General features: G+C 39.1%; 1 protein-coding gene across 1 annotated transcript in view; it reads left to right on the forward strand.

The window, feature by feature from the left end:
• The window catches only part of NSMCE2 (NSE2 (MMS21) homolog, SMC5-SMC6 complex SUMO ligase), a 128,106-nt gene that overhangs the window by 56,783 nt on the left and 45,672 nt on the right, over positions 1-25,651 (forward strand). The window contains exon 4 of the mRNA XM_042869086.1: positions 4,139-4,292. Coding sequence (XP_042725020.1) covers positions 4,139-4,292 — 154 coding nt within the window. The remainder of the gene's footprint in view (positions 1-4,138; positions 4,293-25,651) is intronic.

Here is a 25,651-nt window from a genome sequence, read left to right on the forward strand (position 1 = left end):
CCCAAAAACAAAAAAAACAAAAACAAAAAACATAGAACCATGACATTGTGCCAGTGAAAGAATCTACAAAAACAAGGCTCATTCCTGTGGATGTATGTTGACAGAAGTCAGAGAGCTGCTGTGGGCTGGCTCATTTCATAAGCATTGCCCGTTAAAACACAATAAGCTATTTCCATGAGCAAATGTTTCTTTTGATAAGTAAATCATGGCTGCGTTTCCTTGAACAGTGTATTTTTGGGGCTGTATTTCTCAATATGTTTTCCTGTCAGAAATGCTGTTAGATCATGTATGGTGTACCATTAATGATCTTGTATAACTTGTCTGTTCTTCTTATTGCTGAGCTTCCATGTAAGTACTCATGTGGTTCATTGCTGCTTTGGGACTGTCATAGCAGATCCTTCTGCTTTTTCTTTTGCTGTAAACAAGCTGTTGTGACTGATACTTCTTTTCACCATATGTCCTTAACACTCCCAGTTCATAGTTATATGTCATTTCCAGGATGCTTTATAGGGTGTGTATGCCTCCACCCCATTTCAAAATCAATGTAACTCTCAATGGATTGACTAATGACTGCAAGGTGTTGCTTAGCATGCTGGTTTTGGCTGACAGTGCTGCTAAATGAACAGCCGTTTGCTTAACATGTCTTTTCATGGTTCCCATGTGAAGTAATTTTTACTGACAAATTGACCATACTGATGGCTTCAGGTTTGCTAGTGAGCATCTCTCTGATAGGCTCCTGAAATAAAAAAAATATGACCCCAGCTTGTTGCCTTGAGTACTGACAGTTCTGTTCCATCCCTTTGCCATATCCTGTGTTTATATTGGCCTCCTTCATTTTGTTTTGCTGATCTCATCACTACCTCTGTCATGAATCTGTACATTAGGCAGTGGGTGGTGAGAACTAAAGAAAACTGGAATGTACCTGTAAGTGTGGTGTGCTGATGCAGTGTAAGATGTTGCAATTCTGCCCCACTCTGAGGAGCTAGGTTTGATGTCATGTTTTTTTTTTTTCCTTTTGTTGTCATGTGTTGTTGCATGAGACTGTTCTTAAACCTATTCATGGAGTAGGACATGCGGCACCAAAGAGAAATTGCTCATGCACAGCAAACGTATTTACTTGTTATTACAGTGGGTGGACATGCTTTATTATTCACCTACGACATGCAGACCTTCCAGAAGGTCTACATGGCATTTCAGTAATAGCATGTGACAATGCAGTATTGAGTGCGGTCAGGGATGGTGTCCCTGTTAATCATGTTAATGAAAGCAATCATCTGGAGGTGAACAGAAACTGAATTCAATCTTGTAAACACATGAAATAAGTTAAACTATAGGAAGGAGTGTTCTTCAACCATCTCTCTCATCTGACTACAGATTTCTACATTACATGGTTGTCTGAGCCTGTGTCATGTATGCTGCATTGCTGGACTGTCTTTACTGCTTCACATACTGCTGATGGGAAAATAACTGGTATGAATGACAGTTTTTCCTTGGCAACTGGGGATCTGTTCATGTTGCCTTTAAGAACATGACATGCATTTACCTTGTAGGATCTGGCAGCGAGCTGTGTGACTCTAATTTGCAGGCAGTGGGTCCCTTGAGGTTAGTGTAGATGCCTGCACGAACCTTTTTTTAGTCCCACGGTGGCAGGGCCAAAGTTTCTTTGCATACATACAGTGCGGCTTCTCAAACATCTGTCCTTTTTGCTAACATAATGGTGTAAGTTACGGTTCCTGCTTCCTGTTCTGCTCATGTGTGTTGAGTCCTTTAATTCTGGAAATTGGACTCAAGGGTATTACTGGAGACACTGCTTGATGAGCTTCTATACTGAAATCTTTCACGAGTCAAGAACTAGATAAAAAGAGCCTGATCTAACTGTCTTGATGTGAAAAGTTAATCCCTATGGAGAAGAATAGTTAATTGACATTGTGACAAATAGACATCTGTAATGAACATCCAGATTGTTTCTTTTTTTCTTTGTGTGAGTATTGGCAACTTGGAAACTTGTTTTTTTTTCAGTATACACAACTGGATCTTGTACATGTTATCTGGTCATAGTGCTCTCATTCTTGATGAGAGTAGTGACTGGGTATTGTTTGCTCAGATATGGTGGTAGGGAGAGAACATCTGTACCAACAGCCTGAAGGAGCTGTGGCAGGAAGGAGTGTGTCTGCACTGTGTGCTGTGCAAATCAAATCATTATTTTATCATGTGTTGGATTTAAAATGTATTTTGATGTAGTAAATGCTTTCTGTGTTTGAATACAGCTGACAGCCAAGTTTCTTCTGCAGCTGAGTGCAGAACAATGTTAGTTTTGATTACGGTGGGTTCTCTTTTGCAGCAATGCTGAGACAGACAAATCATTTGAGTGCATATGATTGCCCCATTGCCCGAGGCATAGGTTGGCTTTTTTTCTTTGCTGTCTTTGCCAAGTGTCAGAGGATGAGGCTGCATGGTTTTATGCAGCGGTCTGAGCACCTGTGATGCTGCTGCTGGTCTTTCTTAGTGCTTATTGTACAGTGTCTGTCCCATTTGCAGCTGGGTGTTGTGGTTGGTGATCTTTTGTCTCTGAGCACCTTTGAAAACTGCAAACTGTCACCTGGCTGTTTGTGTATTTTTCTTATTCTTATCCTTGCCATAACTTGCACCTACCTGATATAAATGCGTCAAACTATCTTTGCTCTTGAAAGAATATTAATAGTTTGTGGAACTCCTATTATAAAATGTATCCCATAGGGTTCCCTGCCTCTCTGTGAATGGTGGAACACATAATCAACTTAATTAAAGGTCCTCAGTGGGCTCTATGCTGTCTGTCTGGTGAGGGGCAGGATTTAAGGTGCGCAGCTGGAGAAGAGCATAGATGGTATTGCCTCTGTTTCAGACGGATGTATTTTGCCCTATGCTTTGTATAGGCTGGAGTACAAATAATCTTTGGTTCAGAAAATGTTTATGATTACAGATTTGATAGATGAGGCCTTCTTTCAGAGGCTGTACTTCTGCTGGCCGTCAGTGCATAACATTGTCCCCAGCCTACCGCTATAATTCATATGAAGACCTAGCAAAGGTACAGTGCCCTCAAATTTAATGTTGGCTTGAGAAGCAGAAGGGAAAACTCGTACTGTTTTTTAAGGAATTCCCAGAATACTTTTACATTCTTAGAGTAGCTTTTCGTTGCCTCTGTCATGACTTCCATTGTTATTTGCAGTCAAATTTTTCATTTATTCCAGAGGCAATTACTGTAAGGAAGTGCTTTTAAAGTAGCGATCTTTTTGCCTAACTGTATGGCTTAATGCTTGTTGTTCACATGGCACAAATAAATTGAGGTGGTTTCATTTTGTATTAGCTATCTGTACTGCATATTCTGCTGTTTTTACATCAGTCACCGTATAGGTTATAAGCCTCTGAAGAATTGATTGAAAAAAATGGTGAGAAGGGAATTAAAGCAAGCAAAACTAGAGAATGTCCTTGCTTGCTTGCTTGCTTGCTTGCTTGCTTGCTTCCTTCCTTCCTTCCTTCCTTCCTTCCTTCCTTCCTGCATCCCTTCCTCCCTTCTTCTCTTCCTCCCTTCCTCCCTTCCTTCCTTCCTTTCTTCATCCCTTCCTCCCTTCCTCTCTTCCTCCCTTCCTCCCTTCCTTCCCTTCCTTCTTCTCTCCCTCCATCCCTCCTCCCTTCCTCTCTTCCTTCCTCTCTCTCTCTCTCTCTCTTTCCTTCTTTCCTTCCTTCTTCTTTCCTTCTTTCCTCCTTTCTTCCTTTCTTTTTAATTTCTATTTTTCAGCCATCTTTTTACCCTCTAGGACAGAGTTAGATTCTTTGTTACATTCACATGCAATGCTGTGCTGGTTATTGTTGACCTTTGCCACCCACAGAGGTAACTTTGACCACAGAGGTTCAACTGTCCTTATTGTTAAAGTAAGATACGCTCTGCATACAGCATCTGAGTTAAATGACACTGGAAGACAGTCTATACATTTCATAGTTAGTTTTTCTTGGATAAATAATTACCAGCAGTTCATGGTTTCATAGCAGAACCCTAACTGGCGTCAAAGGAAGATTATGCTCACGAATTTGTTGGCAAACATTTGTATATTGCCGTGTGTGTCACAGCGAATAACAGCATTCTGTCTCTTGTTCCTTACAGATAAAACAAGACAAACCAGAAAAGATACCAGATCTGAAATCACTAGTAAAAGAAAAATTTACTGCATTGGAGAGCATGAACAGTGACTCGGATTTGGAAAAAAATGAAAAATATATGTATTTTAAGGATCAACTTAAAGACATGAAAAAACAATGTAAGTCTTATTTTTTTTAAAGATTATTGTTAAATGGTGACTTATGTACTAAATGTCTTAACGTATAGATCTGCCAGTTGTGGCTGAAGCTGAGGTGACTGTTCTGAATTGAAAACTTACTTAAACTGGTATCTGTGTAGCAGAAAGCTGATGTAGCTACCTAGGTAGTTTTAGTTAGAGTTGCAACTCCTGCCTTGCTTGGGTACAAGTACCATCGGAATCTCGTTTCACATCCCCTTTTGTAAGGTGGGCTTTTTCATCTGAAGACAGGGCTTTTTCTTTAATTGATGGGATCTTCTAAAAGGATTAGGTAAGCTGTTTTCTTTTGTCACTTAAACAAATTGCTCCTGTTTCACAACTCGGATGTGTTGCAACTCTAAGAAGACCTTTGCTTTAATCAGAAGAACTATATTGTTGGAAAATGCTTACTGTGTGTTTTCTCAGGTTTACAACTTCTATGCATGCACTGTGTAATACTGCAGTGTATTAAAATATGTTTTTCTTAATTTCCATAGCTTCATCAAGTGTAAAAATTCTAAGTTATTTGTGCTTGAGTTACAGGAAGTGTTGGAGACTTAACAGCTCTAGTATTTATGCAATACAACCAAGTAGTATACTTTTATTGCCCTGCACAAATAGCAGCTATTAAAAAATCACTCAGATTACTGTTACTGGGAAAGTTCACGAGCTCTAACACTACTTGTGCTGTTCTTCACCAATCGTGGTTATGTTTTGAAATCATATTATTGTGCTTACTGTCCCTTGACCCCTGTACCTATTCCCTCCCACACCACATTTTGATTTCAACATAAACTGGTATCTCAGGAACTTCAGGAGCCATAGATTAATGATTTATAGCATTGGAAACCGATATTCTGGGTTCTCTCCTGTAGCTCTCCTTGCATTTTTTTTTTGGAGGCCACTGAAAACCCACTGAAACTAGCGGAAACAATTTTCCTGCTGACTTCACTGGACTTTCGATTACTTCCCTATAGAGATTTATGAAGTCTGAGGACATGCTTGACAAGGTGAATTTTAGATCTGATATCTCAACACTCACTAGAACTAGAGCTTGAGGGCTTAATACGTTTGTTTCCCACCTTTATGTTTTTTCAGATTTTGAATTTGAGTATTAGCACTGATGTCTGAGTTTAATAGAACTCTGGGCACTACTTTAAGAATGAACATAGCAAGTCGCAGACCACAAAAAAAGTGTAATTTTCACTCCCTACATAACCATGCGATTATTACTGCCCTGCCATCATGTTGTAATTCCTAATTTCCAGGTGTTTGTAACTGGGAAGATAAAATCTTGATAACTGACTTTGGATTTACTTTCCAGTCTGTAATTGCCTAAGGAGGGGGTGTGTGCCCTAGTGATACAGTCAGTTCAGGCTGTGTGACTGAGCTGTAACTGGCAGACCCAATGAAAAATACTCAAATCAAATAAGCACAGTAAGAATTATTCGTTTTTAAAAAATAAAAGAAACAAGGATATCATCAAACTACTACTGCCTGAAATCCAAATCTGTCTTAGCAACTTGGACTTCTGTTTTGATTATGCATAGAGATCAAACAGTGGCCATCAGGATATGCCTGAAGATATTGCATGGACTGATGTTTTGTATTTCGTGAACTGTGTTAGGTACACAGACTGCTCATCAGCTTGGTCAGCTTAGGGTTAGTAGGATTTGTATTGGTTCTGATAAGGTAAAACCATCAGATTTTCTTCTGTTGCAGTCTTTAACAGGATTCAGAAGGTTGAATGGGAAAGAGTTCATTGATTTTCACAAAGTCTTGAATGTGGTACAGTATTCTTGTATTCAAAATAATAATCTTGGATTCAAGTAAATAATCTGGTAAATAATCTGGAGAGGCTAAACTGACTTGTGATTTCCATCTAGAGTAAAAAGCCTCACTGTTGGCCTTTACATAGTAAATCAGTATACTGATATGTGCAATAGAACACTGTCAGTGTTATCTAAGATACCACCTATGCCAAACAGAAGGCAGTGTTACTGTACAGAGTGAGCTCAGAGGCAGAAATGTCTGCATTGCAATACCAATTGAGCTGAAGGGCCTTGAAATCTGTAATGTTGGCTAGTTTCAATAAACTGCTGATTTACCTTATAGCACCTCTGTTACGTGGTGCTTTTTGTTTTGTTTTTTCTAAAGAGAACATGAAGGTCACCCTGCTGAATTTTTAACATGATCCATGTCTTCATAAGGGTTCATCAATACAGATCTCATCATGAAGTTTATTATAATGTGTCTGCAAACTCTGGGACACACTTTAAAACTACTTTTTGTGAGTTATGTATGTCAGTATCTTCACCAACAGCTACCTGTTTAATATTTTCATTTCAACTTGAAGTTTTTCAGATTTGGGCTCAATTTCATGCATAATCCCTGACCCATTTAAAGCACTATGGGCACAAATGCACTACAGTCCAGTTTTTACTCTTTCCTGGGATTTGGTTTTATTGCCAGCTCAGATGAAATATCAGAACAGCAACCAAGTTTTCTCAGATGAACTTTTGTGGAGTTTTCCTTTGTCCCAGCCTTTTCCACCTCGAAGGGGCAGAGGGGTAGGTACAAAAATAATTTACCTCCCGTGGTGAGTTACCTTTAATCCCTGCATGTCTTTTATGCAGGGTTTAACATTTGTATTCTGGAATAGCTGAACAGGGACATGTTGTGTTCTCACATCGTCTTGTTACTTAGAAATTAACTTGGCATAAGGATTTTAGGTACAATGTGGAGTGTGAAGCAGTTAAATATAACCTTGCTTTAACAGAAAAGAGAGCTAATGCATTTTCCATCTTGTTCTTGAGATTTGCTGCCACAGTGAATGAAAGGGGAAGGGAGCTGCCTGGTTGTTACCTGCCACCTGAGCAGTGACCTTTGCTTTGGAGGCAGCTCTAAGTCCCAGGAAGGGGAAAAGGCACTGCATCGCCTTCAGACTGTCCTCATCTCTAGGCAGTTCTGCAGGAAGGAGACCTCCACTTTAAACTCTGGCAGCAGCAGATGATACCATGCCTTAGAGCAGTTTCTGTTCTCTTCAACTTTCAGACAGTTTGCAGGCAATCTGTGAACCTTTATTGTACAGCTGCTTTAGCTGGAATTTGTGCAAAATGATGCAAAACCCCCACCTCTGATGGTATGTGTCAAAACACTGTCAGACATGTTTATGTGAACAAGTAATTTCTCTGAAGTCTCTTTCCAGAGTTGTGTTACATGCCTAAATGCCCACTTCTTATTTTTAAGGGAAAACAGTTTCATTCTTCTGCTCACAGCTGATTAGACTCTAAGCAATAAAATACAAGTTTTGTATTTGTTGAGGTTTTGTTTTTTATTTGTTTATTTGTTTTTTAACCATTTCTTGTGATTACGTTGTCTTTTCCAAATAATATAGCATTTGTAAGCATATTTGCTCAATCTGGTAATAGGAGAAAAATTCAAAATGATGGCATGCATGGGTTCTACAAACTTTTTTTTCTGACCTTAACCTTACATGACTGATGCTCTCCTTAGAGTAAGGGTCCCAGGTCTGCAATGTGCTTAGTGATCTACTTTTCATTAAGTGAAACATTTAAGCAAATTCCTTACGCTAAATTGCATAAGTATATCCTTTGAAATGGGTGAAAGGGTGAAATTGCTGGCGTGTTTCACTTCCTTCTTGGAGCATGTAACCACAGAGCAGAACTTTACAGGACTGAACTTATAGGAACTAAGTCATGATTACTGTAGGAATTGTAACTTTGCATTAGTATCTTTTGTAAATTTAAAATCCCCCCTTGTGTTTAATGTTGCATTAGCAAGTCTTTTTATTTCATGCCAGTATACATATCAAAGGCATCTTCTGGCACAGAGTATGAGAATTTTGCCTTCACAAAATGAAAGTAAGTGCTGTCTTTAATCTGTATGTATCAGTTTAAGTTTCTGATACCCTGTGAAAAGAACTAATCAGAAGCTATAATCTTTACTCCTGTGACCCCAGCTGCCACTGTAGTATTTACTGAAGGTTATTTAGTTTCACATTCAGTGCACAAAGTGGGACAGGTTTCATAGCCCTGTTATAGTAGCTGGCAACATGCACTTTGGAACCCCTGATAACCACCTCCTGCACAAATGCCCAACAGATGCATACTTTGTTAGCAGTCATTTTGTAGAAAGTGCTAAGATTTGGGTGAATGACAGTATTGCTGGCTATGCCAAACAATTTAAGGAGAGAATTTGTCAAGTGCAAGGATACTTTTTTTAAGGGAACAAATCACTCTGAGACACAATATTGGTTTTGGCAGCTATTTTGTCATAGGAAACCAGTAATATAGTTTAGAAGGTAGCAACAGTGTGGTTGTAGTGCTCTTCTGTGCCCTTTCTACTAAGGAAGCAGATTCTTGAGGCAGATTTTGCAAAGAAAATGTGTGTGTCATGATTTAACATTCTTCTAGGATGGGTTCATAAGATGGGTTCAGCAGATATTTCCAGAGGAGAAGATTTCAATATTTAATGTTCAAGTAGACACCGTTATACGCCATTGATGCATATATTTTAAAACCGTGAATTTGCTGAGTGAAAATTATGTGAAAAATGTTACTTTTGATTCAGTTTGGGTTACAGAAAGACAACATTGTGAAAGATATTCTCTTTAAATTCCTAAAGCAGTCTTCTTAGAGACTTTAGGTAAAACTAAAAGTCCTCTATATGCTTTTAGTAGGATAAGAAGAAAAGCTGCAGCATGACACTGTGTGGTATAATGCATGATAATTTCATTCAAATAATCCTCACAACATCACAGTGAGGTAGGCAGGTTAATTTTTTTCCTTACCATGTAACAGAGGTGAAACTTGAGTAAATAGTCAGTTGTGTAAATGAATAAGTAAATAGAAACTTGAGTAAAAGTTACTTGTACAGAGTTATTTTTTCATCCCTATACTTTGCTTTTCATTTTTATTCTTACATGTATTGGCAGAAGATCAGCTAAATAATAAGGTTAATTTATTTTTTATTTGTATTGTTAATAGAAAATAATCATTTAAGATCCCTTTACTAATTATAGTTGAACAACTGCAGCACCCAAGTTGAAAATGCTGACTGAAGGTGGGATTGGTGTTGTGACAGTTCAGTGCTGTGTGTGGGATATGCACTTGTCATTTATGTAAAGTTCCTTGTAGACAGCCTTTTAACTAGTAAAGAAATGAGAGCTGATGTAGGACTTCAGAAGGTAGCTTGCAGTTTAGGAGACCTCAGTTTAGTTCTTTGCTTTGTTACAGTCTTTGTATGAGTTCAAGTCATGCAAGTTCAAAGCAGCATAGATTTCACTGGGAGTTTTGTGTCTAGAATCTTTGTGAGTCTGAACATTACATCTGTGTCTAAATTCAGCTGTGTATATATTGTGTTTGTGCATTGTTTAAGGAGAGAGTCATGAGTGTGGATTGGCTCGGATCTATGCTGCTCAGGGCTGGTGCCCCATGGAGCAAAGTAGCCACTCTGCAAAATGTTCAGTTGCCATCTTTTGTAATGTGGCTCTCCTGTAGCACTAAATCATCATTATTATTTTTTCTGATTTTTCAGTTCAAAGAGCTGGAAGTAATAACATAACTGTGTTTTAGCCTGCCAGAGTAAATTTTTCGTGGCGTGATGCTGAGGGAGCAAATTGCAGCCCTTGAGGAGTGATATGAAGATGTTTAGAGGCATTTGTGTGAATGAGACCTGACTTTTGGATAGGATTAGAGGAGCACCCTGAGTGAAGAGAGAGAAACTAGCAGGGACTCTCCTGTCAGGATATTTTTCTGGAAGGAACTAGGTGTCTCATTCAGGAAGGACTGGGAGTACAGCGCCCGGGAATGAAATGGAATGAGTTAGAGTGATGATGATTACATCTGACATACAAACCTTCTGTTTCACTGAGCTATTGGAGAGAGAAACAAGCTGGAAAAACAAGATACTACAGCATTAGCAGTTATGGAGTACCTAAGATGAATATCCAGACTTCAGAATTACCATCAAATGTTGGTATCCTTGACAGCGTGCAAAAAGGGACCGTTTCTAGAGTGACTGACCAAAGTATGTGATTGACCAATTGTCTCTGGCATCAGACTCCTCCTCTCTGTGTTCAGTGTGCATTTAAATATATGTAAAGATGGAAACTACTGCAGAAGGAACTAGTGTCAAAACATCGCCCCTTTAGCCCTATGGTAAAAGCATGCAGCAGAGAGGGCTATCTAAATCAGGAGGAGGATCAGATGTAGGCTTTTCTTATTATAAATATCTGCCTTTCCAATCAGTGAACGCTTAAGGGTAAACTCTTTTTATCTCTGTGTCTCTCATCTGATCTGTAAACATATTTTTAAAAGATCTATGTTTCACTGCATTGCAAAAGTTCTGCAAGATGTAACTCTTGCTTTCAGATCAGCGCCAAAGTATATAAAATCTAGAAAGGAAATGGAGTGTTGCATAGAAATGATTTTTATTATTATTATACTCTTAGGGATAATACCATGTTTGGGTAATTTATTGTTACTGTCATCAGATAATTCTCTTTTAAGTGAGCACGTTGATGGCTACCAGCATGGCATTTTTACCGTTTGTAAGAACACAGGTCAGGAAGGGAGGGAGCTTCTGGATGTTGATTCAGTTCCCTTGATGTTGCAGTCAATCACATCATCTAACAAAATGCAGTCGATCACATCATCTAAATTTTTCTAAATTCTAGTGGAAAAGTAATAAAGAACCTTTGAACTTCACTAAGGTGGTGAGAAATATTTAGAGAAAGCAAATCTCTGGTGAAACTTATGCTTATTTGCTCTTCTGCCAGCACTGCACCATAGCTAGCTTATATAGATCTTCTCTCTTGCTGGTGTCCAGCTTAATTCAGTCAGTTCCTGTATTTCTTGACTGCATCATAATCCATTCCTGCAGCATGGAAACTTTTAAAAGCTTATGTCTTGTGACCATAAGTGAGTTCACCAGAAATATTTTATAAATTACAGATGAGTAAGAAGCACAGAAATTGATCTCAAAGTTTGCCCACAGAATTCTGAAAACTTCAATAAAACTTCAATAAGTGAATTATACTGTATGGAAAATCTGATTTCCCGTAATAAAACATAATCAATTTCACTTCTTTCATGGTCTAATAGCACATATTATTTTTATTGTAAAAATCTGGGCAATGAAAATGCAAAACTGCCTCTGTCATCTCACCACAATTTTTCTCGCTGTTTTGTCTTTTGTATGTCATTCAGACAAATTTCAAGGACAGAGAATGGAGGACTTCCATGCTTGTGCCATGAGCTTACAGCTTAAACTTCAAGTGTGATCATGGAAAAGAAAGTGAAAAACAACCCAAGGAGATGGAGGCAAACAGAAAGGGAAAAAAGCATCTTAGTTTTAAGATTTTTGAGTTGAAAGGTTCTCTTCTGGTCATTAGGATATTGAGGAGGATATTGAGGAGGAAAATCATGGCCAGTAGAGATTTAAACTTACGGAACATTGTATTAATCACTCATTTATGATACTTATTATTTGTCTTACTCACAAAGAGATAGTAGTTTCCTTTGCCTTTCCTATGTGTTCATTTTAATCAGTATGCACAGAGATCAAAGGAAATTCTACAAGAATTCTCTCAAATAAAGCATTTGGATTGAGTGCCAGCAGAAAAAGCATTTGAGGAAGAACAGGGAAGTAGATCTGAGATAATGCTGACTAAATAATAATTCATCATTTCATATCACATGCATAGTAACTTCAGAGTACTCCAGTTCAGAGAAAACAAAACACTTGGTGTTGTTATGGTTTGTGAAACTATTTGCCAAGTAGCTCTTCGGAGTCTTCTTCAGAAGAGCTGCAGGTTGAACTAGATCTTTGTTTCTTAAGCATCTGTGTAGCTTCTGAAGTCAATGGAATTTCCCTGATTTATACTTGAAACATACAGTAACATGCGAATTCGTAACGTGCAGGAAGATGAATAAACATCCTTTAATTCTTTATCAGAAGTTCGCGTGCATTGGCTGCCTACTGTAATTTTTTGTAACCTTATTGTTTCATTTCCTTAGGCTTAGACATCAGTGAAATCATGAAAAGCACGATTTCTTTCCATCTTGAATTTTATTCCATTAAGTTTATTGGAAATCTTCTTTACGCTACCCTAAATGTGTTAAACAAATTTAGCTGAAGAGAACTGGGGAAGCACAAAAGGATTGCAAAACCCATCTTCTAGGCTTCAGGACCTCAGGCTGACTGCCAGAGCCCTGAGCGAAGTGCCTCGACTCCCACGAGGAGAGTACATCTATGTGAAAACTTTGTTCCGTGAGGAATCTATTCTGTCAGCATAATGCACTTTACATCTCTATGTCAATCATAGTATTGCACATGATAGCTAAAAGTGTGCCAAGTATCAAGTAAAACAAAGGGAGTGAATTAAGAGCTTTAACTGTAAGACTGAGTGGATATACAGTGTAGATGGAGGGGAAGTGAACCGTGACTCTGATCTGCGGTTTGGGGAATTGCAGGTGCTCAAACACTTACTGACGTTGTCTGGGAGCTCAGGTGGTAGTTGTGTAGGGTAACCTATGATACACTGCTTTCAGTCCCCATTAACACAAAGTCAGAGAAGACAAACGTCTTTGGTGGCATTTATACTTACTCTGTAACAGGCTTAGAGTGTTCAGACATTCACTCACAACTGAGGAGAGGCTTGTCACCTTTCAGCTGTTACGAGCGCTCATTTGAAACACACCATCTGACTTTACACGTGTGGATAGGTTTATCATGTCTTAGCATCTCAAATATGGATGCAGATTTGTTGTGTTACTGGACTTGCTGTGAATGATTGCAAGATTAAAGGCAAGTTGCTTAACAGGTGTTCTAGCAGTCACCAAAAATACCTCATGAGGGAGAGAAGAGTCACCCAACGACAAAGCAGTCAGTGGAGCGGTGGTGGGAGTGCTTGTTTTATCTAATAGCATTTTGTCTGCAGCTGTTGCCAGGAAGTAAAGCAAATAATTAGAAAATTCACTCATGGGCTGTTAAATGCAAAGATGTCACTTTTGGCTCCTCTGGATCCTCCAGGATCCCCTGATGAAATTACAGGCGGCTTGGCAAGGATACCAGGAAAACATTGCTGTAGGCTTTCCCAGCCTCGTGCCTTCTATAGGTATTTGCTATTATTCATCAGAGTACGACTGCTGGATGGGATGGGCCTTACATCTGACATCATAGAGTTGCTCAAATGCTTTTAAGCAACTCCTTGGATTTAGGCTAGTCTGCAGAGGGCACTCTTCAACCCTTTGGCTTGCACAGTGTGTAGCTGGGAGAGTAAAGGGGCAAGGAAAACCAAGAGAAGGAAAGCATATGACTCTCCCATGTTTGGCTCACTCAGCAAGGAGCAGGAGGTTGGACTTACTACAATCTCCATTATCACCTTCACTTTATCCACCTGGGTGGAGCTGTGCCTGCTTTCAAGAGCTAAGGGATTTACAGAGCAAAGCTGTATTCCTCATTACTGGGGTAGCTCTGGGCAAGAGCAGTAGTTTGAACATTAGATCCCTGGAGAATCTGAAAGAGATGTAGCAGATTTAGATGCTTTTGGACCTAGGGGGCCACTGAACAGGATTTTTCATCATTTTGAGCTTCGGTGTCTGTAGTTTGCTTCACTTCTTTGGGTTTGGTCCAGCCTTAAGTATTCTCCCGCCTCTCTAATTGAATGTTTATGGGTCAACTCAAGACTTCATGGAATCGAAAGAAATCTTTCCAGGAAGACAATTTGTCAGGATCTATCTATAAACTTCTAGCCCAAACTAAGTAACTAGTTTACAGTCAGATAGGAAAACAGGAAAAATAAAATCTTGTGTATAGTAGCATGAAAGGCTTTATACAGAAAAGCTGAAGAGAGTTTTCTTTGAGATGAAAACTGTAAAAGCTTCCTGATTGCTTTATCAGCCTCTACAGTAAAAATAGTAATTACTGCAATTTAAGACTAATGAATAAATCACTGTATTAAAATGGGAACAAAAAAGTTGAACAAGCAATCATACGTAATCATTTGGCAGCTCTGTTATTAGTGTGGGCAGCGGTATTCACCTAACCTTTGCTGCAGCACCATTATTCGCTCACCTGCAACACAGATAAGTTCTCCCTTCCTGCTCTCCAGCTCAGTTTTGTTACGGCATGTCAGCTGTCTGCATAGCTGGGCTCACACTCCACAATTCCACAAATACCTGCCCATCTAAACAACACCGCTGTGCAGATAGCTGCAGCATGTGTGCCTTGTGGCTCTTGTCACATCGCGGCTGAGTCGCGGGCAGTTACATTCCAGCTCTGTTGTACTATCGTTACCACTTCCCTCATTTTACCCATCTGCTCCCCAGCCTGAATCTGCATCCTTCCTGGTTTTTCAGCAGTGCTTTCCCTTTTCACATGATGCCACAAAGGCTCCATCTCCCCTGTAGCTTCCTGCATGCTCACTCCTCCTCAGTGCCATGTCACTCATTACCCACGACTGATGGATTCAGTTTCACTAGTGAGACCAGTCTTGTTTTGCCCTAAAAAACCATCTGCAGCGTAATTGTCTTCAAAGTGGTTCATTTGCATTAGTGTTTGATTACAGGGCTGCTGATAGGCCAGCATGCTTCAGGTCAGCTGTGTGCATGGTACAGGCGGTCATTCAGGGGAAAGCAGTGGCTGCTGACCGCTATTTGTACCACTGATGGTTTACTTGCTGTTGCTTTACATTTTCCTTAAAGTTGAGTGAGTCATGAAGCCCAGTGTAGCAAAATTTAGTCATAAATGAAAGAGGAACATTTCCATACTCTTCATTTGGATTAATTCCTGTGCCTAATGGCTGTGTATATACCATAAACATTGTGAAGGAGCAGCCATGGAAACACTTGTTTTCTTGCATTGCTAAATTTACTCTGGGTTGAATATTAACACAGCGCCTGGCATTACTTTAAAAGCAAAAATAGCTAAAGTGTGACTCACTATGAGTCATTTACTGCTAGTCCTGCTATACTGCCTAGAGCTTGACATTGAACAAGTTGGCAGCCTGCGTTGCTACATTTTTTTCTAGGAACTTTGAACACATTTCATTCTTGTGAATTCTCTTGTGCAACGATATTAAACACAGCAGTGTGTTTATTTTGCTTCCAAAGTCGAATGAATCAGAAAATGGTGAAACAGAGAGTATTTTTCTTGGAGATTCTGGAAGAGCTGGGTTCTGAGAATTATTTTTTAGCTGCAATAACGAAGTGATTGCATGGATGCTAAAAGTTAATTACACTTTATCCAATTATGTAATGTGGATTTTAAACATGTTAATATTTTGTAAAATTTATTTATTTACATTTTCAGCAGAGACATATGTGAGATCGGAATAGAATGTGCTTGAGAACGTGTTCCCTTTGGTTGGCAGAGGCTTTACGATGGGAAGTCAGTCGGCAATACAGGGCAGACAAAACGAGGCAACTGTGTTCCTATTGGCCTCTGTATTTAAAAGGCACACCCTAAATATGGTGCTTGGTGTCTGCCAGCGAGTAGCTTGCTGGCTGCCTGTGGGAATGCCTTGGAAAGATCACCTGATTTCAGTCAGATGGGAAGGGGTAATGAGAGAGGGCTGAAACCAAAAGCAATTTGCTGAGGCAACCATGTAATGATATCCTGAAATACACTGGCAGGGCTGAGTATCACTCCTCAGTATGCTAACATTTTGTCTCCAGCTGAATGTCATTTCTAACTGCAAGTCACTTCTTAGAACAACAGATTAAAAAAACTAAGCATCCTTTAATATTTTCCATATTTCTTTTTTACATTTCAAAATTATTTGCATGGCTTTTGAAGAGGAAGAAATTCATTGTAGAGAAATGTAATGCTTTCAGCATGTAACACTCTGCTCGTGTTCGGAGGAGTTACCAGAAAGCAAATTAAAATATCAATAAAGTAAGTTGAAAACATGTGGGTATGGTTTAAAAGCTTGCTATCTACCTCTTCCTTGAGCCACAGATGATGAAAATGGAGACTGTTCAGTACGTTTGTACATTTAATAATGCATGCTGCTACAGGATCTTTAAGCCTTTTCTCTATCTAATCTGTTAGAACAACTTCAAAAATATCTCGCAGTGATTTCCCTATAAAAAATTCTCATTACAATGACTCAAAAGAGAAGTAATAATGACTAATTAAGCTTAGCAGTGGCTTTGTTCTGATGAGCACTGTTCTGCATTATTTTAATGCAGATTTGTGAGTAAACTGCACTGAAGAGAATTCTTTAAGAGTTTAAATTGTTCAGTAAATTTAAGTAGAATAAGGTTAAAGATGTTTTTCTGTAATTTTTCTTGACTAACAGTCATACCGTGCTGTTTTCCTAGAGTACAAAAAAAGATTGTGTTATATATCAAACAGTGTAAAGAGGGACATGGTTTTGGGTTTTTCTTCTGTTACCTTTTTGACAGTGACCCCCAAATGACTGTTATTAAAATGGTTTCAGTAGTTACTCATGATATATGCTCTTTAGCAATCTCTTCAAAGCAACCGAATAGGCAGTGCCTCAGCCACACCTCCAGACATGCTATGCAGAATATAGACACGAGACTTTATGTTAGCAGTAAGACTGTGCCTTTTAAAAGACAGCTCTGTGTAGGAGGCTTTTCTGCTCTGAGGATCATCAGAAAGATTGAAGCTGCCTAAGGCATGATATCTCTTGGGCATCTCTGCACACACTGTGTAAGTGGTGTCTCTATTAAGCTGAGCAATTTGTTCCCCTAACGTGTGTGTGTTTCTGTGCATGCGTTCACAATTGTCAACACAGAGTATGGGCAGGGCAGTGACGTGGAGTCTTTGTCTTTAGGACGTAACAGAAGATGATGTGTAGAGCTCAAGATTAGGCTCACAGGAGCAGGATAGTCTATCACTGAATGTGAACTTTATTATAGAGCGTTAACTGTTTTCCATAAATACGTAAGAAGGAGAGTACTGAAATGAAACCAGTGTCCTGTTACATGTGGATCTTAAAGTGACAGGTGAATACTTTTGGTTCTCCAGTAACTTTTTGTAGAAGTGATGAATTCAAGGTGATTTTCTTTCACATTTTCAAGTGATAGAACAAATAAAACATGTTATTTAAACTACAAGTCCTATATACAGTGCTGAAAAAAATCATACCCACTCAGCCTCTACAGGCTGTGAGTATGCCCGCCTTACTCCATTATCCTGGGTATTCAGGGGTGTTTGAAGTACAGTACAGGAACCAATATGACTGTAAGATATCAATGGAAAAGTGAGTAACAAAGCACTAACAAATTGCATTTGATGGAAATATTAAGTTCCAGCATTTCCTTCAATGGCAGAATGAAGGCTTTTGTCCCTACCCTTCCAACTGATTTTTTCAGGTGTATCTAACCTGAAGAACTCTTACTCACATATAACACATGGATGCCTAGAATATAATTCCGTATTGCTTTGTGAATATTATTAATTATTTTTAGGAAAATATGACGTAAAATGTAGTATTTGCATGAGATATAGATGACAAGAAAAAAAGTTCTTTGTTCCATTGTTTTTTGTAACTGTACCTCTGTAGAACCAACCTTAGTGACTGAGGTTGTCCTAAGAACCTTTAATCTAAAATATAGCACTTTTTACTGTGCTGTGTCTGAAGCTGACTCACATGCATAGTCATACAGGATCCAGCAGCATCATTGGACTGACTGTTAATCACTGTCACATTTGAGAAGAACAGGCTGTATGTTCGGCTGCACATTTCTAAACAGCTGCCCAATTCTTTTTCAAAAGCCATTAGTCTAAAAGCAGATGTCACCGCTTCTGTTTTTTGTTCTTCCACATTTCTTAAAATTTATGGCAAGACTTTTGTATTAATGGTGGCAGTTATGAGTGGACAAATTTCCCTGAAATTAACTGAAGATGAGTGACTGTTCACAGATACTTGCAATTGAAGAGATCTTCCAGTCATGAAATTCCTTACCCTTAGAGAAATTAAGCCACCGAAGGAAATGGGAGCAAGGAGAAACGCAATTCATTATGCACATTAGAAGCTCCTATTTTAAGATGTACCTAGCTTTTATATTTCAGATTCAGATCTAGTTAGCTAACTGTGTCAGTTGAAAAATTCAAGATTCTGAAAATTGGGTTCTTGCATCAGCATTGAAGTCCAGAAATCCCCGTTTAGGAATCTAAGGAATCATTTAGGAGCCATGTCTTTGGTTTCTATATAAACTTGGAGTATCACAGAATCATAGACTCATTGAAGTTGGAAAAGACCACTAACGCATCATCTAGTGCAACTGTCAACCAATCCCCACCATGCTCACTAATCCATGTCCCTCAGTGCTACATCTCCGTGTTTCTTGAACACCTCCAGGCACAGTGACTCCACCACCTCCCTGGTGGCAGCCTGTGCCAATGCCTCACTCTTTTGAAGAAGAAATTTTTCCTAAAATCCAACCTGAACCTCCCCTGACACAACTCGAGGCTATTACCTCTCATCCTATCTCTAGTTACCTGGGAAAAGAGGCCAACCCCATTTTGCTCTGGTTCCTTGACTGGGAAGCTTGGTTATCATCTTTATTAAGTTGCCCTCGGTATATCAGGGAAAGTCTGCATGCAGCTCAGTGTGAGTGTCTGCAAGCATGTACAGACACATTGAGTTCCTCTGCCTGCCTTGTCTTTACATCTAGCCAGCACAGTGCCATGCAAATGTGGCTGTACAAATTCTGAATCAGCAGCAGTCTCCATCTGTTCACCCAAGGGAATGGGCGAAGGAGCTCTGTTTACACCTACCTATGTACATATGCCCTCAGATTCTTCAAAATTCTGGAGAATGACAAGCATAATTAGAACAATGTGCTAATACATTTTAAAGATGTCTCTACATGTGGGTTCATTTGCTTTTACTGCTTGTTTCTCCTAAGCAGAGGTCAAGCCCCTGCTTGAAACGTCAGCATGATTAATGTGATACTGGGTATCTAATACAGCATCATTACTGTATTTTTAAGCTGATAAAAATAGGTAGCAGGATCTGAGAAGTGAACCTCTTGACATACCTTCTCTTCAAAGAGGAACAAAAGAAAAAAAGAGAAGAACATTCTGTATGTAGGATGCATGAAAATTAAACCAAAATTGTTTGAACAATGTTGTTTAAAGAAAAAGGTCATGATGTTTTCAGTTCAGGTATTGTCTTAGACCTTAGTAAAACACTGCAGAATGTGAATCAGTTGATGGCTATCTGTGATGAGCAGGTAAACAAAAGATTTATTTCCCAATGGCTTTTTCATATGATGGTGACAAACTCCATTGCACAACAATGGTCACATTCCAAAGTTGCAACCAGGTTCTGGAGGGCTTAATTTCACAACTGCTTACTGTGTCCTATTGCATTACAATGACCTTTCAATAAAGAAGAGAGATTGCTGGTTTGTTTTCTTGTTTTTCACTTAAAAGCTGAATGGGATATAGTGCAGTGCCCTACTTCTACATAGCAAATCTCATCCTGGACATTTTAAACTGTTTTCTAGTTCAGAAGCTTTTTAGGTTTTCTGTATTTTATTTAATCTTATGATGTCTAAATCTGCTTAGGGTTTGCATTTACAGTGGCAATACAGTCAACTATTAAAAAAATCAGTATGTTTTGGTATAAAGAGGCAGACCTTAAAAGTATGTATTTTCTGGTATCTAATTACATATCATACTTCTGACATCAATACAACAAAATCATTTATTGTTTCATTTTGTTGCTACTGTTTTTAAATCTACGTGAGATAAGCTCATGAATCCCTGATTTCTAAAATAATTTGTTGGAACAAATAACTACAAATCAAAAATTAGATTGTATTAATATGAGAACAAATACGAAAAGTAATGTAATTATTACTTAATTCTTGGCTTTTACAATTGATTTTGTTCTCATTCACTACACACAGACTTACTTTGGGGGTTGAATTTTAATAACATGAAGCAGTCTGCTAGAAATACCCTCTTCTTAATGTGAAACAGTTATGTATTCTTCAAAATAACTTCAGTGATAAATTGATGAAGACAGTATCCAATAATCAAAGGGAGCAAGCTGAAAAGGCTAGGGCTGCAATTAAGAATGTTTTACTGTTGGTCCTAGGAAGGCCACTTAGAGAGAAGCCTGAAAGAAACTTGCTGTATCAAATGTATAAAGGACCAGGTAGATGGTTTCTTTAAAAAGTTGACTCTTGATTGTCTGTGGCTCAGTGGACTGTGAGCATTACGTTTAGATCTGTGCAGGTAAAAGCAAATGGAGTATAGATTCTGAAGTTTGCTTAAAGCTTTGTCAAAATAACTGAATAGTAAGTCCATCCTCAGTTGCAGCCTTGCCCATTGTCTGCATTGTTTGTGTTGAGTGTGTGCTCAGAGACTTGGGGCTGACTGGGAGATGCTCTCAGTGAAGAAAGCTTGAGGCTGCCAGCGCTGATCCCAGTCTGCGAGTCGTGTGGTCTGAGCCGATCAGATGTGAGTAGATCTGAACGCAGAACGACCGCAGCTCCCCAGCAGATCGCATAACCTCTGCTGTTTGTAATCATAATTTGGATGCCATAATCCTGAGCTGTGGCTGTGCTGGCAGCTGTGACACCTAGAATACTTTGCTTCCAAACTGCTTTTCATCTTTCATTACAAATGAAGGTCAAGAATTTTCCCCCAGATCCAGTGAGAATTAAATTGAATATATAGCACAAGCTTGTCAGTGGTCTGTATTGTTAGTATCAACAGATGTCTTCTCAAGAGTCCGTAGCTGAAATGAAATTCCTAGCTGGGAGGAAAAGTCTCATCCAGACAGAACATCTCCCCCATTTCCACCCAAGAAGGAAGCTTCCCATGGTGCCAGTAAGTCTGAGAGCAGAGTAAGCAATTAGCAAGAAAGAGCTTCAGAATTCCTAAGCAAGAAGCAAGGCTGCTGAGGAGTAGAAACGCTTGGGATTTTTCCGCCTGATTAGCTCCACTGACAGAGAGATGATGTATGCTAATTACAGCCTCCTTACCCTCCTTAGAAGAAGTTGCATAAAAGCACACAACATCTCCATGTTGAAATGTAAGGCACTACAGCATTCCCCGCCTTCTCTGCAGTGGTGTGCTTGGACCATCTGCATGATCCATTGACCAGCCTGGATGATGCATAGAAAGGTGTGCCTGTAAGCCGAACCATCAGAGGTTGTGGGTACAGGAAGGAGAAAGTTTCTCATTAAGACATGTGGCTGAGTAATATAACCCCTGATAGTGTCTCTTTGGGTCAGTGAACCTCTGAGAGTGGATCATCAACACTGTGGTGCAGTATGTAGTCAGTGTTTGGTAATGCAGATCTCATCCAGATATAAAAGGTATAAAAGTTCTTCGTGAAAAATAACATCTCAGTTTTAACAGGTGATGTTTTTGATTCTAATTTGTTTTATATGCCATCTTCATTATAACTTGAAATAATGGCATTTGATCTATAATAGGCAACATAGTGAATTCCGACCGTTCAGCATTGGAGGCAGAAGCAGAGATCAACACAGTATTTAAGTTGGATCTTTGTAAATACAGAAGTTTCGTCATGGGTAATGACTGTCACATATTTTCCAGGAATTATAATAAAAGGATGTTTTTGCACTATTTCTCAATGCGTTTTTTCAGGTGGTTCATGAAACTGATTATTTAAGGCTTAAAATAGAAAAAGCAGTCTTCAGGAGGAAAGTGGTTTAAAGTTATTCTCTTATAAAATAAACAACCAAAGACTTGAAAAACAATCTAGCTTGAAATGATGCATTCTGTTCCGCTTATTTTCTAGACAGTTCTATTCAAATTGATGGTAGTGTTGTAACACTGTAATGCAATTGCCTTATGGAAATTAATTCATAAACAATAATTATTTAATAATGGATGTTTCATATATGTAGCACTACAATTTAATCTGGAAAACCTTGCATACTGCTTGGACTTGGTTGTATGAGACATTACGGGAAATATGTGCCACAGCAAGCCCTTCACACCAACATAAAATATGCCAAGATTTTATGCAGGTCCTCAGTATTGAGGCAAATACCATTCCTGATGTACATTAAACTTTCCCAAAAGTTCTGTAAATGTTTGATTTAGTTTTTCATTTCAACATTATTTCGGGTGAAAATGAATATTTACGTGGAAACAAATGACTGTAAACGTGGCAAAAATGCTAGAACGCTTTTTTTTTAAATACGTGGAGAAGTTGCATCTTTTAACTGACTACATTTTGAGTGAAGGGAGTTTCTTTTCCCCAGATCCTGTTGTAGCCATTGACATTGACAGTCTTTGAACTTCTTAGCTTCTCTTCAAGAGCTGAGCTGGAAGCTGTGGGGTTGCTCTCTCTCCGAAAGGTACCAGAAGTACAGAATGCTGATGCAGCAGTAAATATACAAATGGCTTGCTACTTCCAGATGAGGTACATGAAAGTTTATTTTCAGAAATAAGTATTTTAGGTTCTCTTCATAGGAACTACCAGAGAGCACTTGAAGTGCTGTTATTGAATTTGAACATATTGTCTACTAATCAAAGTTTGTACATAAACATTTGTGCATGCAAAATATATGATATAGGCTTCAACTCAGTGCCACTGCTGGATTTGGCTCAGCACTGTTATTCTTACAAGGTGTGTCTTTTTTATTTATCAGTGTGGTGAATGTAAGCAGGAATTTTTCTCTTTTAGAAACGTTTTTGGGGTACCCTGTTTATTAGACCCTGTTACATGGTCTGTGTGCATTCATTTCTGTAACTCTGCACAACCTACTTGTGTCAAGCTGCATTCGCGCCATAGGATTTTCTGGTTTGAGCCCTGTTTCACTCCTTACAGTGCCTATAGCTCACTTCCTCATTGACAGCCTTGCAGTCTTTCCTTTTCTGGTCAGTGGCTGATGGATGGCGTTCTGCAGTTCTGCTGTAGTGTGGCAGTGCCATCTAACCAGATCCCATGCAAAGAAGATTCTCTGCTTGAAGAACAGCTTGGCACCAGAGCCCCCTCCAGATGTGCACTCTGGTTTGACCCCCTGAGGGTCTGGATGCCCACTGTCCCTGTGCTGTATCACCAGATACATGCAGGGTCACACATCTGTGGGGAGTACATGGGGAGGTAACCAAAGACAAGTCCTAAAGCCTGGCTTTTAAACCTTGCCTGCTGTTGAAGTAGAAACAACAGGAGGTGTTTCTTATTCTGTGATTCTACAAGGTGTGTTGTGGGTGGTTTCTGCTAATTCAGCTGTTAATCCAGCAAGTCTTTTAACTGCTATAGAAAGCCTACAGTAAATGCTGTCTAATCTGCACAGTAAATAAATCAAACTGCTTTGGTAGTGTATAGTGACTACACTTGTTTAGGAAAGAAAACAGTGGATTCAGAAAAGTTAAGAAAATGAAACACAGAACCTTTGCTGCTACTTTTATTAAACTCGTGTTGTTGATTTACTTCTATGAAATAATTTTCCTTGAATTAGGTTTTGTGTTTAACTTCCTGTTCAGCATCAGTTATGTTTGTATGCTTTTCTTTGTAATTCATTTTGATTAAGCTGTGTTCTGATCAGCAGCTGTTTAGAGGTGGCATGGGGAGGCTGCCCAGCACAAGGCCCCTGTGCTAACAGAGTTCCTTTTGTTTCTAAGGCTTCAGATGGCCTCGGAAGTGCTTCTCTTTACCTAAGGCACCCCTTATTTTCTTTTTCTTAGTTTTCATTATTTTCAAGAGTATTCTTATTTTTCTACATTCCTTTTCCTTAGGATATTTTTAATCCTTGATCAGTATTTGGCTTTGTGGTGCTGCAGATGTAAGCACACAGCTGTCTCCCAGAGATTCGGTCTTAAATACAGCAAATCTCCTGCTATCTGTACCTGTCCTGAAGTAGTGTTATCTGTTACGTACTACAGGATAATGGTTGCAGCCATTCAGTGCAGCCACTAGAGATATCCACCCAGACCATGAGCAAGTACAGCCTGAATTTCTTCGTAAAAGCTGGCTTATCCTTACATGATTTTGCAATCCTGAAGTCTGAATTTCAGCGAGCTGTTTTTCCTGTCTTAGCAGAAACTGAAAATTAGTTGCATTTCCAGAAAGGACCATGTAATCTTGTAGAATCTTGTATTTACAGAAAATGTCATAATAGAAGTCAGAATTTTTGCATCTTTATATTCAGTAGATACTTTGCAGTGCTATAACTCTTTTTGCTAAACCTGAATTTCATGACTCTTTAACCCTGCTTGTACAATAGTGTGACTTACCAGAATCAATTGAAAGTGAAATTTCAAGATTTTCATTTCAGAATTTAAGGGCATGAATCTAAATCCATAGAGTGAGTTCTAGATCTGCAGGCATAGAAAGGTTGAAAGTAAATCGTAAACGTCTACCTCACTTCAGCTGTTTAAACCAGAAGTCTCTGGAGCAGGTGAAAGCAGCAGTTAATGTATTCCGGTTTCCTGTCCTCACAGACAGAAGTGCTATTTTGGAAGGACAGAACCCCAAGCAAGGATCATTGTGCCTCGGGAAAAAAAAAAAACATCTCAACTTCCTCATTTAGAGGTTCATGTATAACCCTGAAGTCCTTCTGGTTGCCTCACAAAGAATGTGAGCGATATATTTAGGCACTTCAATTATGCATTTTCAGTTCTTTTTACATCACTCGCTTAGTGTTCACACTTCCAATAAAGATGTCTTCATTTCACTGCAGATGATCTCAGTGTATTCTAAGAAGTACAAAGCGACTCTTCCATGCCAACAGGTTGAGGTTATGCCCTGTCAGCTAAGACACTGAAAATGGAAATAGCAGTTCTCAGTCTGTTGTAAATGAGAAAGAAAACTGGTTAGCTTAAACCACTCTGAAGACCACTTTTTAAGATTGTGACTATGTTAGTCAAACTGAACACACTTTTATGACCATTTAGTCCTTTCTGTGGCCTAAATGTTGTCTCATCACATGCTTAACAGCTGCCTTTTTGCTGGTCTCAATCTTCTACTTCTTAAGCATCTTCATCCTTGCCCTCGTGACACCTTATTAAGGCTAGGAGAAGCTTCAGGACAAAGTCCTGTCCTCCTCCACGTGTCTCTTCAAAACTGCTCTGCTGTACTGCATGGAGAGAACTCTAATCTAATTACGGGTGGGCAGATGGTGTGTTGGGATTGTTCTTCCCCATTGGCTGCAAAACCTGTGCATCCTATTATTTGTTACCCCGTCTTTGCTACCACCCCCAGACCAACCCACTTGTTTGTCTCCTCCACCTGGTTTGTCTTGCCTTTTAGACTGTGTGCTTTGGAGAAGAGATCGTCATTTTGCCTAATACCATGCTGCTTGGACCAGGTTGGCATTCAGGTTCTGCAATGTATGCATTATATA

This window comes from Lagopus leucura, unplaced genomic scaffold (assembly GCF_019238085.1).
Source record: "Lagopus leucura isolate 7727_CA_CO unplaced genomic scaffold, USGS_WTPT01 Super-Scaffold_100002, whole genome shotgun sequence".
Taxonomy (NCBI): domain Eukaryota; kingdom Metazoa; phylum Chordata; class Aves; order Galliformes; family Phasianidae; genus Lagopus; species Lagopus leucura.